Here is a 14,488-nt window from a genome sequence, read left to right on the forward strand (position 1 = left end):
TTTAACTAGTTGCCTTGTACGCAGCTCCCTAGCAACTCAACAAGCACCAGCTGCTACTAATTGCCAATCACCCTCCACGCCAGTTTGCAACACTTTAACTAGTTGTCTTGTACGCAGCTCCCTAGCAACTCAACAAGCATCAGCTGCAGCTAATTGCTAATCAGCCTCCACACCTGTCCGCACTCTCCTTAATCACCACTGCCTCCCTACCTAAACCTGACCAAACTAACATTCCTCCTCTTTGCTCTGCAGTGCATGTCAAGTTACTAGCCTTATCAAGTTGTGCATCCCATCTCCACCTTCTATCTAGTATCTCTTAGGTTCTTCCACGGATATCCATTTAAGTGCATGCCGCCACCTACTGTGCTGGAATGTACGATCAATCATGATCTGCCCAATTCTGTACTACCATGAAAATAAATTTCAAAACCAAATAAATCCCTAACTTCTACCACACCCTCCCCCCAAAACCCCTCCCCATTAAACTTTATATCATGCTGAAACACTCCACCCTTAGGATTGTTCAGCATTTCAACAACCATTTCAACAGTAACATCTGTTAACCCCAATATCTCTTTTGCCGTCTCCACAATAACCTTCAACCTAGCATTTCTGCTTTCCACAACCCGAGACGTATTGACAACCTTATGAAGTCAACTTTATTCATTATCAAAGTGTCCTTTGACACCGCACATTCATGAGCACAATATTTCTGAACAGGCCTTGAAACCATGCCAGGACCATCAGAAGCACCAGCCCCGACAGTAGGTCCACTTACTACAGGTACATCCATGTAAGCTCCATCAGTCCACACTGCAGTTCTACCAATCTGTTTTACGGCCTCTGCATATGATACATCATGACTGATCCTATATCTCTGAGCCTCTCTCTGTACCTGGCATCCACCGAATCCTGCACTGCATTCTCCGCCACAATTACAGCACTTAACCTTCACATTGCTTTCACATTCACTGTAATCATGTGCCCCTCCACACTTGGCACATCTTTTCTTTCCTTTACACTGAATGCCATTCTTTGGCATTTAAAACACTGCAGTGCATATGGGACAAATTCTCTAACATTGAAACTAAGGAATCCTATTTGTACTTTTGATCGCTTCTTCTTCTTCTTCTTCTTCTTCTGTGGGTTTAATGGCGGACTACATCCAAAAGTTGTATTGCTGCCACCAACTGGACGGTTTGAAACCTAAAATAAAAATAAATCCATACTTAATAGTGATACTAACAATCCACCCTAATAAAAATAGTACATTGCCAAAACAAACAAAACTCCCACTTCTTCCTTCTTTTAGTTCTCCATGTCTCCCTTCTCAGGCTCTAGGACCTGAGAATTTGGTACGGCTTTTGCTAATATTCCATGTAACTCCTTTGCTGTGAAATCTTTCAGCCCCAAGAACTGCTTCGCCGCAATCACAATGATTTCTATCTTCCTAGACCTTTTCTCCACTTTGGCAGTGCCATTTATCACCATTGCGATAAAGGCCACAAAGTCCACCTTTTTAACCTTTAAAATGTCAGGATCCTCTTGGTTTAAGACAACCCCTGCAGCCTGCAGTGAAGGCCTATCCACTACCATGGACTCTTCTGGCGCAACAGTCAAACCCTCAACCCTTTTCACAGCTTCTGCATATGAAATACTCTGTACAACCCTGACTTTGACCACCTCATTTTCCTTTACACTTGTGGGGCATTCAGAATACATGGCTTCATGATTCCCACCACAATTACAACATGTTAAATTTTTTAAAACTTTTATAACACTTAATATTATATTTTCGACATCTTGTACATCTCGGCTTCTCCCTTCTGCAAACACTTTCTTCATGACCAAAAGCTTTACAATGTTCACACTGCATTGGTCTTGGGATAAATGCTCTAACTCTGTAGTTCATATACCCTAACTGCACTTCATTAGGGAGAGACTCCATTTCAAAAAACAAAAGAACAGATAAACTCTTCACTTTTTCCCCATTTACCACTCGATTCATCCGACGTGCTTCAATCACTCCAGGAATATTTTGTATCTCTTCCAAATCAACTTCCCACGAAACGCCAGAGAGACACACACAACACTTCAAACGTATCAAATTGATTAAGACACAACGCACGTTCCTTCTGATCCGCAGAAACACAAATAATCAAAACATGGCCGCCTCTCGTGATCCTCACAGCCTTCACTTTACCCAGCACTCTCTCCACCAGTTTGGATAACTCAAATTGTTTCTTCAAGATTGGTCCTCTGCTCAGCTGCTCCTTATTAACAAACCGTACTCCTACTAGATACGAATGGTCATTCTCATCACTGTACCCTACTTTGCTCCGTTTTCCATTATTTTGAACAATACTCCAATGCTCCTTGATTCTACCGCCATTGTATTCAGATTCCACTTCATCATCTGCTTCCGCCATATTCCCATTTCCCTCAACTCCAGTACAGTATCTGGCCGATCTCAACCAATTGACAGGTGCATATACCACAACCTATCACTCTCACATCCATTCCATTTCCTCAATAAATATTCTAAACCCATTTCGATGTCTGGTCCTTAAACTTGTGAATTATCCATTTTCTTTTCACAGCAATTTGTATATTTGTTTCCAACCCAATGTACCTACAACTAATGTGCATTTATTCAGATGAAATTACAGGAAAAGCAAGACTCTTTCCATTCAAACTGTGGTCTAGTCTCAGGCAAACTATTGATGTAGCTAGCTTGAGCAAGGGTGTTGCATGATTGCATATGCATTAGAGAAAACACTCATATTTCAATACTAGCCTACTATCAGTTAAGTGACTGCATAATATGCTACGGTTCTGTCATCAACATGATTCCATTTTGACGAACAAGTGCGATAGGATATCCGGTTTGACCGGAAATCCTATATTTGGCGTTACTACTGAAAGATATGGCTGCATACATTGTATTAGCCTGCTAACTCGACGTTTACGTTTGACAGAAGCTTAATTCTTCGACCAACGTTTTGAAATTGTATGATAACAAGGAAGTTATATCGCTTCTGTCGACACAAAAAAATCCTTAACCATGCCAACAACGGCTTTCTGAGTTTTGTAAATCACGTTAGCTAGCAAGCTATACAAAGGATAAACCAGGTAGCCAGCTGCTAGCCTAGCTAGGTGGCTAGCTAGCTTAGTTCCTTACGAAGTGTTTACTGTTATTTTGTGACCAGCTAGATAAAAAAAACATAGCTGGATACATTTGCTGGTGTTACAAAGAAAAAGCGCCTATCGGGTAACTCCGAGCCTCAATGCCCGAACAAGGCCCAAGGATGAATGGTTTTTCCCTCGGCGAACTATGCTGGCTATTCTGTTGCCCACCCTGTCCCAGTCGCATCGCGTCTAAACTAGCCTTTCTCCCACCCGAACCCACGTACTCCGTGCACACCGATGCTAACGGGACGAGTAGCCTGCATCTAACCGAGCGAGCAGACTGGCAGTACTCCCAACGTGAACTGGACGCTGTCGAGGTGTTCAACACCAGAACCAGTCGGGGAAACCGTGTGGGGTGCATGTTCGTACGATGCGCACCCAACAGCCGGTACACGCTGCTCTTTTCCCACGGTAACGCAGTGGACTTAGGCCAAATGTGTAGTTTCTACATCGGCCTCGGTTCGAGGATAAACTGCAACGTCTTCTCGTATGATTATTCGGGCTACGGTGTCAGCAGCGGGAAACCGTCAGAAAAGAATCTGTATGCGGACATCGAGGCTGCCTGGCAGGTGCTAAGGAACAAGTGAGTATAGCCTATACAGCTAGTGTCAACACGCTCACATGCACGCTACCTAGCTAGTTGGGTTTATTGTCTTGGGCTTTGTTATTTAGCTAACGTTTGCTAGCTCGTCTATTTTTGCTAGCTACTGTACTCCATTTCCATGACAACCACTATAACATGCCTACACAGCTGAGAGCAGAGCATTAGCTATTCATTTATATGGCTGAGAGGACTAGAGACGTTAGATAGGTGGTAGCTAGTTGCATAGTGATTTGGTACTTAGCACCTATTCAATTGATTTTGTGACATGCTACTCTGAACATATCCAGGAGCTTCCATGTTTAAACTTTGATCTGTGCAGGCAAGACAACTCATCTTGACACCCACATTGGAACTTTAAACAGTATGCCCCTTCTACTTAATCAGTTAAAACCTGCTGAATGAGTCCAAAAACGTGCTGTGATTTATTTAGATCTTCCAGAAATCATGAAAACAGGTTTGACTGTCTACTAGCTGTGTCTCCTCTGTATGCCGAGGACAGAGAGCTTTAGTTATAGGCTAGCCATAGCATATAATAAAATAAAAACAAATATGCCATTTAGCAGACGCTTTTATCCAAAGTGACTTACAGTCATGTGCGCATACATTTTTACATATGGGTGGTCCTGGGGATCGAACCCACTACACTGGCGTTACAAGCGCCATGCTCTACCAATTGAGCTACAGATGACACTAGCTTACTAGCCCAGCTATGAGATGCTTTTGTCAGGGCAGGATCCAAACAAGGACCGCCTGGTGTGCTGTGTCATCTTAGTAGTTAGCTTACTGGAAATGATGCAGTGTATTAGGCTACAGATGAACTTCATAGGGTGGTGAAAGTGCCGGTGATCAGATTGATGCTGCTTTCCAACAAATATCAAGGATCTTCTTCTAGGAACATGGTCGATGCTTGACTGCCGTTTGACCAAAAACATTCTCGCTCTTAGTCTTATTCATAATCTCATCATGTAGACTAGCCTACCTGCGCAGTTTACCCGCACTATATCTGCCAACTGTTGGCTAGAGCGCACGTGCCAAGACCAGAGTAGGCACATTTGCAATTTAAGTCAACAGTATTCGTGACAACTATCAGTAGAGTTGAAAATACGATGGAAACACATTGAACTTTATCTTTAAAAAAATGGGTACATGAAAACTAAAGCAAAAAACTACATCATCACACACTGATATTTATCAGCAAAAGTCAGTTTGGTGGCTCACCACTGGTGGGAAAATTTGCATATTTGTCTAGCAAGGGGGATAGAACGAGTGCAAAATTCAGGTAGAAGGAGCTAGGGAGAAAAGGAATTGGACAAATGAGTAGTATGTTGGAAACTGGGAACCTCTCTCACCATAACTGGACCACTGGGAACCTCTCCCACCATAACTGGACCACTGGTAACCTCTCCCACCATAACTGGACCACACACCAGGGGTTATGTTTATGAAGAAAAGAAGAACATCAGGAGACAGTGTGAAAGGTTGAGCAGTGAAGAAGTGTCTTAAAAGTTTCTCAGCTCTTAAGGATGTTTCCCTACTGGCTCCTTTCACATTGGGATAGGGTCAAGGCCAGGGATCAGTTTGGGCTGCGTTTCGTTCCAAAAAGTTGTTCCCTTTTATCCCCTCTGCACTCGACCACTCCCCTTCATGGATCTGATTGGATAGATTAAAGTAACACAGTGAGGTAGGTGGAGCTAAGCAGGCACGTGCACAGTTGGAGCCCCAGGGTTGCCAGAGCATCTGCCCTTTTGCCCTCCTATAAAAGAAGTGCCCTTTTTGATTGGTGCCCTTTTTTATAAATGAATTACTTTTTTTATAAAATGTTTTGCCTCTTTTCTCTCAACTTTAAATGTAACAAATTGCCTGTCAAACTAGATAATTTCTCATGAACTCATTAATCTTGATAAAAGTCCCTTCACTTCTGCCACCGCGGGCTTGTCCTCATAGCATGCACCAGCTTCCCACCTGCGCCGCGTGGCGAGTTTGAAATGAATACTGCCTATAGGTTACTTTGGAACTGCTAGCATGTGTTGTCTGATTCATCTAGCCTACATGAGAAATGATCAGCTGATATAGTATACCCACCCCAGGAGTAGTTCTAACAAAGAAGTAGTGTTTCTAACTCCCTTTTTTAATCTGTGGTTCTAGCTTGCTTCGCAATTTTGTTGTTGTTGTAGAAAATAAAGGCCTATGTTAATAAAATCTATATGGTGAATTGGGCTACAGGAGCAGTAGAAAGGTATGAATGAGCACCTGCCCCATCAAAGGTCTGGAGCTAGACCTGTTGATTCCACCACTAAGGCCCTATTCCCTCATATCACATCTATGGAAGGGAGTGAATGAGGGCACTAGTGAGGTTACAGCTGTTTGGAATGGAATGCAGCCTGTGTACAGCAACAAATAGAAAACGACAGTCATTACTGCGCCAAGCTTAGTCAACATTAGATTGTTCTGCTAGTAGTCCAAGCATATAGTAAGATTAGGCTGGATAGACTTTGAATGCATAATGGTTTCACTAGCTGACCAATCTCACAATTTGATGTGTTACGCTCTTACGAATACTTTTCCACCTTATCAGTTATTTTAATACATTACTTAGAATTTTCTTGGATCCATTAGTGTCCCTAAAAATTTTGAAATATTATAAACTGTGGTAATGCAACCGATTCATTCTATAGGCTACATTAACAGTGACTCCGGGCTTGATAACTCAAGTGAGAGTCTTTACCAGTTCAAAGCCAGGGAGAAAAGCCTTTCAAATCAAACCGTGATCCTTATTAGTTCGAGGAATAACCCCTTTGAAAAGCGTTGTAATTAATACAAGTTCCTCCAGCCGAGTACGAATAACTTTGTCCAGAGATGCAGCCTAATCTATTGCAAAGCAGTTTTAACCAATATCAATACCTGCCACATTTTATAGCCTGGGTTCTCTGAGAGTTCACCGACTAACAATCAATAGGTTTGAAGCTTTCTACAGTGGGGCTTTTGGCAGGCAGTGACACTATCAGGCAGGTGCACAGATGGGGGTATACCTCTGACCTGCCCCTCCCAATCGCCAAGTGCCATTTTGGGTGGTGGTATAATTGTATTTATTTTGTATACTGTTTTTTGTGTTGTTGTTCTGCACCCATGTCGTCATGACGTCAAGTTGGACAGACCCCTACCCTGTCCGTTGATGCTGCCCTAACGTGCCTGGTTGTGCCTTTTTCCCCAGTCTGCCCTGTATGGAGATTGCGTGCTCCCTGTATCCAAACATGCACTGCTTAAAATGTGGTCACCAGTCGTGTGAGTGGCAAACTATCTTATTTAAATATCAACAGTACTGCCACAGCAGCATACCATTTAATGAACACTAGAAAACGTTTGATTTACATCGTCTCCAATATTCGGTCTGGTTGGCTGATAGACTATGTGCAGCAGCAGTTCATTATAGAATCATAGCTGCAGAAAGGGTGCTGGAGGTGCTGCAGCACCCCTGATAAATTAGAAATAAATTGGCAAAGTTATAGACGTACTGCTGTCTGATAAGAAGGAAATGAATTTCAGAATAGCCTCCTACACCTACAATGTAGCCACGGAGGATCAACAGCTTAAAAAAAAAAGCCTAGCTGTCGATTGGATGTAGCCCAATAACAAGGCATAGCCTACAGTCGGAATAGCTGTCAGTGAACAGCATGCAGAGAAAACAGGCCTTTTGCAATATTTCCAATACAGTCGCGGAAAACAACATGTTGGAAAGCAAATGGCTCCTGCTGAAAAGAGAAGACTAACCTGTCTGCTGTAGGCTACCAACATTTTATCAACTTCCAAATAGGTCTATTGAGTGAACATTGTTTTACAAAGTAAATCCAAAAGGTAGGCTTTTGGCACGAGCTCGTCGGCCATAGCAGGACGGTGAGCTGCGCGTCATGGGGTTAGTCAGTGAAACTGGAAAGGTTTTTAGGACAGACACACAGTCTGGCAACCACTGGTCTAGACTCTAGCTAACCACCATATACTAAAATATCCACACTAGCCAGCCATATATCATGAGTTAGAAGATTATGACTATTAGTCTATATTATTAAAGTTATTATTTAAGTGCATTGAAGATAAATCACAACCAGTAAAAATATTATAGCGCTAGCTAACTATCAGATTTACATTCATCGTCAACATCAATGACCAGTAGATAGCCTACCCTCTTTTCCCAACGTCAATCATGTCTTTAGGAGGCACTGGGCGGCAGGTAGCCTAGTGGTTAAGAGCATTGGTCCGGTAACAGAAAGGTCATTGGTTTGAATCACCGAGCGGACTAGGTGAAAAATCTGCCTGTGCCCTTGAGCAACCCCCTTAACCCCAATTTCTCCTGTAAGTTGCTCTGGATAAGAGCGTCTGCTAAGTGACTAAAATGTAACTAACTAGTCTGCAATTTGTGATGAGTGAGTGTGTTGCATAAATAAATAGGCCTACAGTGGGGGAAAAAAGTATTTAGTCAGCCTCCAATTGTGCAAGTTCTCCCACTTAAAAAGATGAGAGAGGCCACACGGGGGGACCTAGTGAATGACCTGCAGATAGCTGGGACCAAAGTAACAAAGCCTACCATCAGTAACACACTACGCCGCCAGGGACTCAAATCCTGCAGTGCCAGACGTGTCCCCCTGCTTAAGCCAGTACATGTCCAGGCCCGTCTGAAGTTTGCTAGAGTGCATTTGGATGATCCAGAAGAGGATTGGGAGAATGTCATATGGTCAGATGAAACCAAAATAGAACTTTTTGGTAAAAACTCAACTCGTCGTGTTTGGAGGACAAAGAATGCTGAGTTACATCCAAAGAACACCATACCTACTGTGAAGCATGGGGGTGGAAACATCATGCTTTGGGGCTGTTTTTCTGCAAAGGGACCAGGACGACTGATCCGTGTAAAGGAAAGAATGAATGGGGCCATGTATCGTGAGATTTTGAGTGAAAACCTCCTTCCATCAGCAAGGGCATTGAAGATGAAACGTGGCTGGGTCTTTCAGCATGACAATGATCCCAAACACACCGCCCGGGCAACGAAGGAGTGGCTTCGTAAGAAGCATTTCAAGGTCCTGGAGTGGCCTAGCCAGTCTCCAGATCTCAACCCCATAGAAAATCTTTGGAGGGAGTTGAAAGTCTGTGTTGCCTAGCGACAGCCCCAAAACATCACTGCTCTAGAGGAGATCTGCATGGAGGAATGGGCCAAAATACCAGCAACAGTGTGTGTGAACCTTGTGAAGACTTACAGAAAACGTTTGACCTGTGTCATTGCCAACAAAGGGTATATAACAAAGTATTGAGAAACTTTTGTTATTGACCAAATACTTATTTTCCACCATAATTTGCAAATAAATTCATAAAAAATCCTACAATGTGATTTTCTGGATTTTTTTTCTTCTAATTTTGTCTGTCATAGTTGACGTGTACCTATGATGAAAATTACAGGCCTCTCTCATCTTTTTAAGTGGGAGAACTTGCACAATTGGGGGCTGACTAAATACTTTTTTTCCCCCCACTGTATGCAAAAAAATTAAAAAATACATTGCTACAGAGGCAGTTTGTACAGTATGTTATACATTTAGAGATACGAAAGTAGATCTTTTTATTTTATGGTGCTTTTTTTATTTTTAGCACCTGCCCCCTGAAAGGTCTGTGCACGGCCCTGCACACTATCAAGGTGTTCTACAAAGGAATACGGGCCTTGGCCTAGCTCCCTTGTTATTGCCAACAGTTTTCGGGCTACCTTTTCTTATTGGGCTATTGTCGCTTGGCAGCAGTTCCCATGCAAAGTGGTGTCAAACTGTTTTTATCTGGGCTTGTTCGACACAATCAGCCTTTCAGGAGAATGTCAGCTGTAATTGAGTGAGCAAATGAATGTCTCTATCAAGTGGGCTGCTGCTGCCCTGAGATGTGCTTCAGGAGAAGCCGGTGTGACACATTGAAAGCCTGCCTGCAGCGCCTGGTGAGAAAGCCCCCTTCAGTCACAATGGCCTGGTGAGAAAGCCCCCTAGTGTGGGAATGCACGTGTGTGTGTGTGTGTGTTTGCAATTGTGTAAGCCTTTCACTCATTCCACTTTAAACCGCAGTTTGAGTGATACATGATTGCCTGCCTGTCTCCAAGAATGTATAACTTCCGACCACTATTTCAACTAGTTTGCATTCTATTCCGCTGCCTTCCGATGGGTATAGGCAGGAGCTTCTCCACCATAAACCTCACAGCCATCCTGTCTTGGGGATCTGCCACCATGCTTGTTATTTGTGTCAGTTAAGCGCAACCGTTGCATCTTTACCAGTGTTGCAGCCAACTTCATGTCATTCAGTGCTCTGTGAGATTTTTTTGGCCTTATTTTTTATACAGCTATGATTACAGAAGAACAAATTACTTACACGTGGTATTTCATTTTGCGTTTGCTCACTGTCACACACTGATCAATAATCCTGGCGCTGAACCTCTTCCCTCAAATGAACATGAATGAAAAATAGGATCACAGAAGAATAACACCTGCTCAACCAGGCCATCTCATCTCCCATTCCAAACATGTCTCTAATTAAAAATGGATTTGACAGATTGTCTGAATGCCATTGAAGGGAGAGCTTTTAACAACTCTTCCTTTTGTGCATTAAACATTTCATTATGCCCTGACCCTCCTGAGCTGCCTGCCCATGCATGAAAACACTGTTAATCATTTCTCCGCTCTTGGGGGGGGGGGCAGGAGTACCTGCGGAGAAGATTTATGTTTATTCAATATCTTTTTAATCACATTTGGTGGGAAACCATTAAGATTGTGCCTAGAAACAAACGCACGCACGCAACCTATTTGATTTCTTAGAAATGAATTAGGCCTACCTCGGGCTGCTCTCTTGAATTGGACAAAGTTAACTAGTGTTCAGTTACTGAGATAGTGAGCAGTATTGATGTAGCTGACGGCTCACTTGATGCAGTGTGTGTGTGTCCATTACCTTGCAGGTAATGACTGTCTCAATCCTGTTGAGTGGTTGTAAAGCAGTAACGTGTGTTGTCAATAGACAAGCCTCAGCGGAGGAGAGCTCGTATCTCCCAGAGCCTTCAACACAACCACCCTGCCTGTAACAACATACTGACTTCACATCCCTCGGATGCTGTTGATTTTAAAGGGAGAGTTAACCCAAAATATCAGTCTGTCTGCCGGTTTTAGGCTTAAAGGGGTCTGTTGTGTCGATCCCACTATATGCGTTCAGAGAAATCCGCAAGCCTCAATCCCAGATGAATTGGATAAATTGGCAGTGGCACCATATTATTCCATTTCATTAAATGGTGCCCATATTTTCCACTGTTTTGTTGTTGTTGGTATACATGAAGGCATCTGTCATTCTTTGATACAGGGGTGGGTGGTGAAATCAAATCAAATCAAATTTTATTGGTCACATGCGCCGAATACAACAGGTGCAGGGTGCAGGTGCAGGGTGCAGAAGCAGGGTGCACGTTTTGGTTTTTGCCCCTGCACTACACAGCTGATTCAAATAACCAATTCATCATCAAGCTTTGATTATTTGAATCAGCTGTGTATTGTTAGGGCAAAAACCAGTTCGGGAAACCCTGCCTTGAAGTATGCCATGCAATTAGTAGGCCCTATTGTATAGGCTAGGCCTAGGTTAGCCTACATCATGAGACCCATATACTAGAGCTGGATGGTATACCGTATTTTACTATATAACGGTATTGATGCACGGACCGGTTTGGGTATTTACTTTACTTTCTATAACGCTATTTCAATGTTTGGTTTGTTAAATGTGATACGCCACTCCGTTGTTATAGTTTACTCTGCTACTTGAGTCGTCTCTCTCCCTCTCGCTCACCAAGCCCCGCCCCCTGTCACTCAAGGAGTGCAGTTGTTGCTCGACCACAAGATAATTTGCTGACTGTTCACTCTTCAGTCTGCATGATCAATGCAGCAGATGCAACAATATGTCGATGACAACGATACTGCATTTCCACTTTGTTTCTTAATATAAATCCACAAATGCATTCTATAATGACACTAATAGTTTGTGTATCTTACTGTCTGCAAACAGTTTGTTTTTGCTTATCAAGTTGTGGCTAAAATAAATTGTGTTAGCCGCTAATGCTAATCTCTAGTTGGATCAAATGTACTGAGTCGGCGAAAACGTAGCTAGCTAATACAGCCTGATACCTGTGATGGTGTAGTCCTAAATCGGCATGTTTGTGCAACTATATTCTAAATCAGAGAGGAGTAGGCAAAGCATGAATATGTTAACTACATGAAGTAAGAGAACATTTTAATGTAACCAAAGATTATAGGGTCCCACTCCCCTGGGAAACATTGACCAACATTTAGGTTCTTACCCTGTCACAATAACGCCTCCATAGAGAACTTATTAGTATTCTAATTCCTAATTCTATGAACGCCTCCCTGGCTTTTTCATTCCTTGTCATGTCAAACACCGTATTCAAAGTACCCACTATTACATTTTAACTATAGAATTTGAATATTTACATTTAAGTCATTTAGCAGACGCTCTTATCCAGAGCAATTTACAAATTGGTGCATTCAACTTAGGATAGCCAGTGGGACAACCACTCCTTTTTTTTTTTATGGGGGGGGGGGGGTAGAAGGATTACTGTTTATACTATATATAATCATTCTATTTCCATGATTCCAACAGTTCACCCAAGTATATTGATCTAAATCGCAAGTCAAATTGCAATTGCAATATTTGGTTAAAAATAAGGTCTAGTTTTCTTTTGCCCTGCCATATACAGTGCTTTCAGAAAGCATTCACACCCCTTTTTCCACATTTTGTTGTTACAAAGTGGGATTAAAATGTATTTAATTGTAATTTTTTCTCAACGATCTACATAAAATACTTAAATGTCAAAGTGGAAGAAAAGTTCTCACATTTTGAAAAATAAAATATGAAAAATAAAACTCTAATATATCTTGACTAGATAAGTATTCAACCCTCTGAGTCAATACTTGTTAGAATTAGAAGCTGTGAGTCTTGCTGGGTAAGTCTCTAAGAGCTTTCCACACCTGAATTGTGCAACATATGCCAGTTATTCTTTTCAAAATTCTTCAAGATCTGTCAAATTGGTTTGTTGATCATTGCTTTGAAAACCATTTTCAGGTCTTGCCATAGATTTTCAAGCAAATTTCGGTCAAAACTGTAACTCAGCCACGCAGAAACATTCACTGTCTTCTTGGTAAGCAACTCCAGTGTAGATTTGGCCTTGTGTTTTAGGTTATTGTCATGCTGAAAGGTGAATTCGTCTCCCAGTGTCTGGTGGAAAGCAGAATGAACCAGGTTTTTCTCTAAGATATTGCCTGTGCTTAGCTCCATTCATTTCTTTTTTATCCTGAAAAACTCCCCAGTAGTTAATGATTACAAGCATACCCATAACATGATGTAGCCACCACTATGCTTGAAAATATGGAGAGTGGTACTCCGTAATGTATTGGATTTGCCCCAAATGTAATACTTTGTATTCAGGACAAAACGTTAATTGCTTTGCCACATTCTTTGCGGTATTACTTTACTGCCTTGCTCCAAACAGGATGAATGTTTTGGAATATGTTTATTCTTTACAGGCTTCCTTATTTTCACTCTGTCAATTAGGTTAGTATTGTGGAGTAACTACAATGTTGTTGATCCATCCAACAAAATGTGGAAAAAGTCAAGGGGTGTGAATACTTTCTGAAGGCAATGTACATATGACTTGGGGTGACGCCAGGTTTCCAGAGACTGAGAAGGATTCTCCAGGATATTTCAAAGTAATGAGACGAGCCTGATGCTGCTCACCGGGATTTTCTCTCCAAGCTACATTCATATTAATGTTGTATCAGTTGTTTGAATAGAGATGTGCAGGCCTCTGTCCTCGTGCATTATACGGTTATTTTCAACACAGCTTATGGCAGCCACAGAAAGTTAAGGGACAGATTCCTCGAATGTCATCGCTATCAGATTAAAATGAAAAGAAAGCAGAAAACCCTCCTTTATTGGTTTCATTCTTTTATTACTTCTAGTCTTTTTCGCTACCATCCCTCACTGTTGCCGGGGTAGCGCTGGCGGGAGTGGACGCGTGCCCTGGCATAGATGAAGTGTGATTTTCCCCGTGCCCTGAGACAAGATTACCGCCCTATTTAGAGGAGATGGGCTGATGGCTAGGGAAGGGCCAGGCACAATATCCCCAAGCTTACAGAAATGATTTGATCCGTTATAATACCCTACCTGTAGAATCTATTCAAATCCTACTTTATGTAGGCCTTCTGCTACTGAACATGGATCTATAGGGGTTTGCCAACTGAACATGCAGGTCACTCAGTGCATTAAAAGTACTGATAAGAAAAGTGAGGATGAAGTTTTCATGATGTCAGATCATACACCAGAAGTCCACAACATGGCCTTAATGTATTTCTTGTGGGGGGGTGGGGGGGGGGGGGGGGGCAGGACAGAGTTTGAGAAACCCTGGGCTAGTACACTACTTTGGTTTTGGCCGGTGTCGCTTGGTGCTCTGCCCAAACGAGTGCACTATAGGGAATGAGGTGCCATTTCAGACTTGCCTGCTAATATAGGCCTTCTGATTTAGACTGGTCTACCTAGCTAGCACAAGATGGGCTACCCCAACTCCCCTAGCCTTGGTAATGTTCTGCAGGCAGGTGTATGTTTGCCCGGATTACCACAGGTGCTGCTTTGTAAACA

At 42.4% G+C, this 14,488-nt stretch overlaps 1 protein-coding gene across 1 annotated transcript in view; it reads left to right on the top strand.

Moving 5' to 3' along the window:
* The first annotated feature begins 2,926 nt into the window (after positions 1–2,926).
* The window catches only part of LOC311111601 (alpha/beta hydrolase domain-containing protein 17C), a 37,486-nt gene continuing 25,924 nt past the window's right edge, over positions 2,927–14,488 (top strand). Inside the window, exon 1 of the mRNA XM_084154368.1 lies at positions 2,927–3,772. Within this exon, the coding sequence (XP_084010494.1) occupies positions 3,288–3,772 (485 nt within the window). The 5' untranslated portion in view covers positions 2,927–3,287. The remainder of the gene's footprint in view (positions 3,773–14,488) is intronic.

This window comes from Coregonus lavaretus (genome assembly GCF_964263955.1).
Source record: "Coregonus lavaretus genome assembly, chromosome: 37".
NCBI lineage: Eukaryota > Metazoa > Chordata > Actinopteri > Salmoniformes > Salmonidae > Coregonus > Coregonus lavaretus.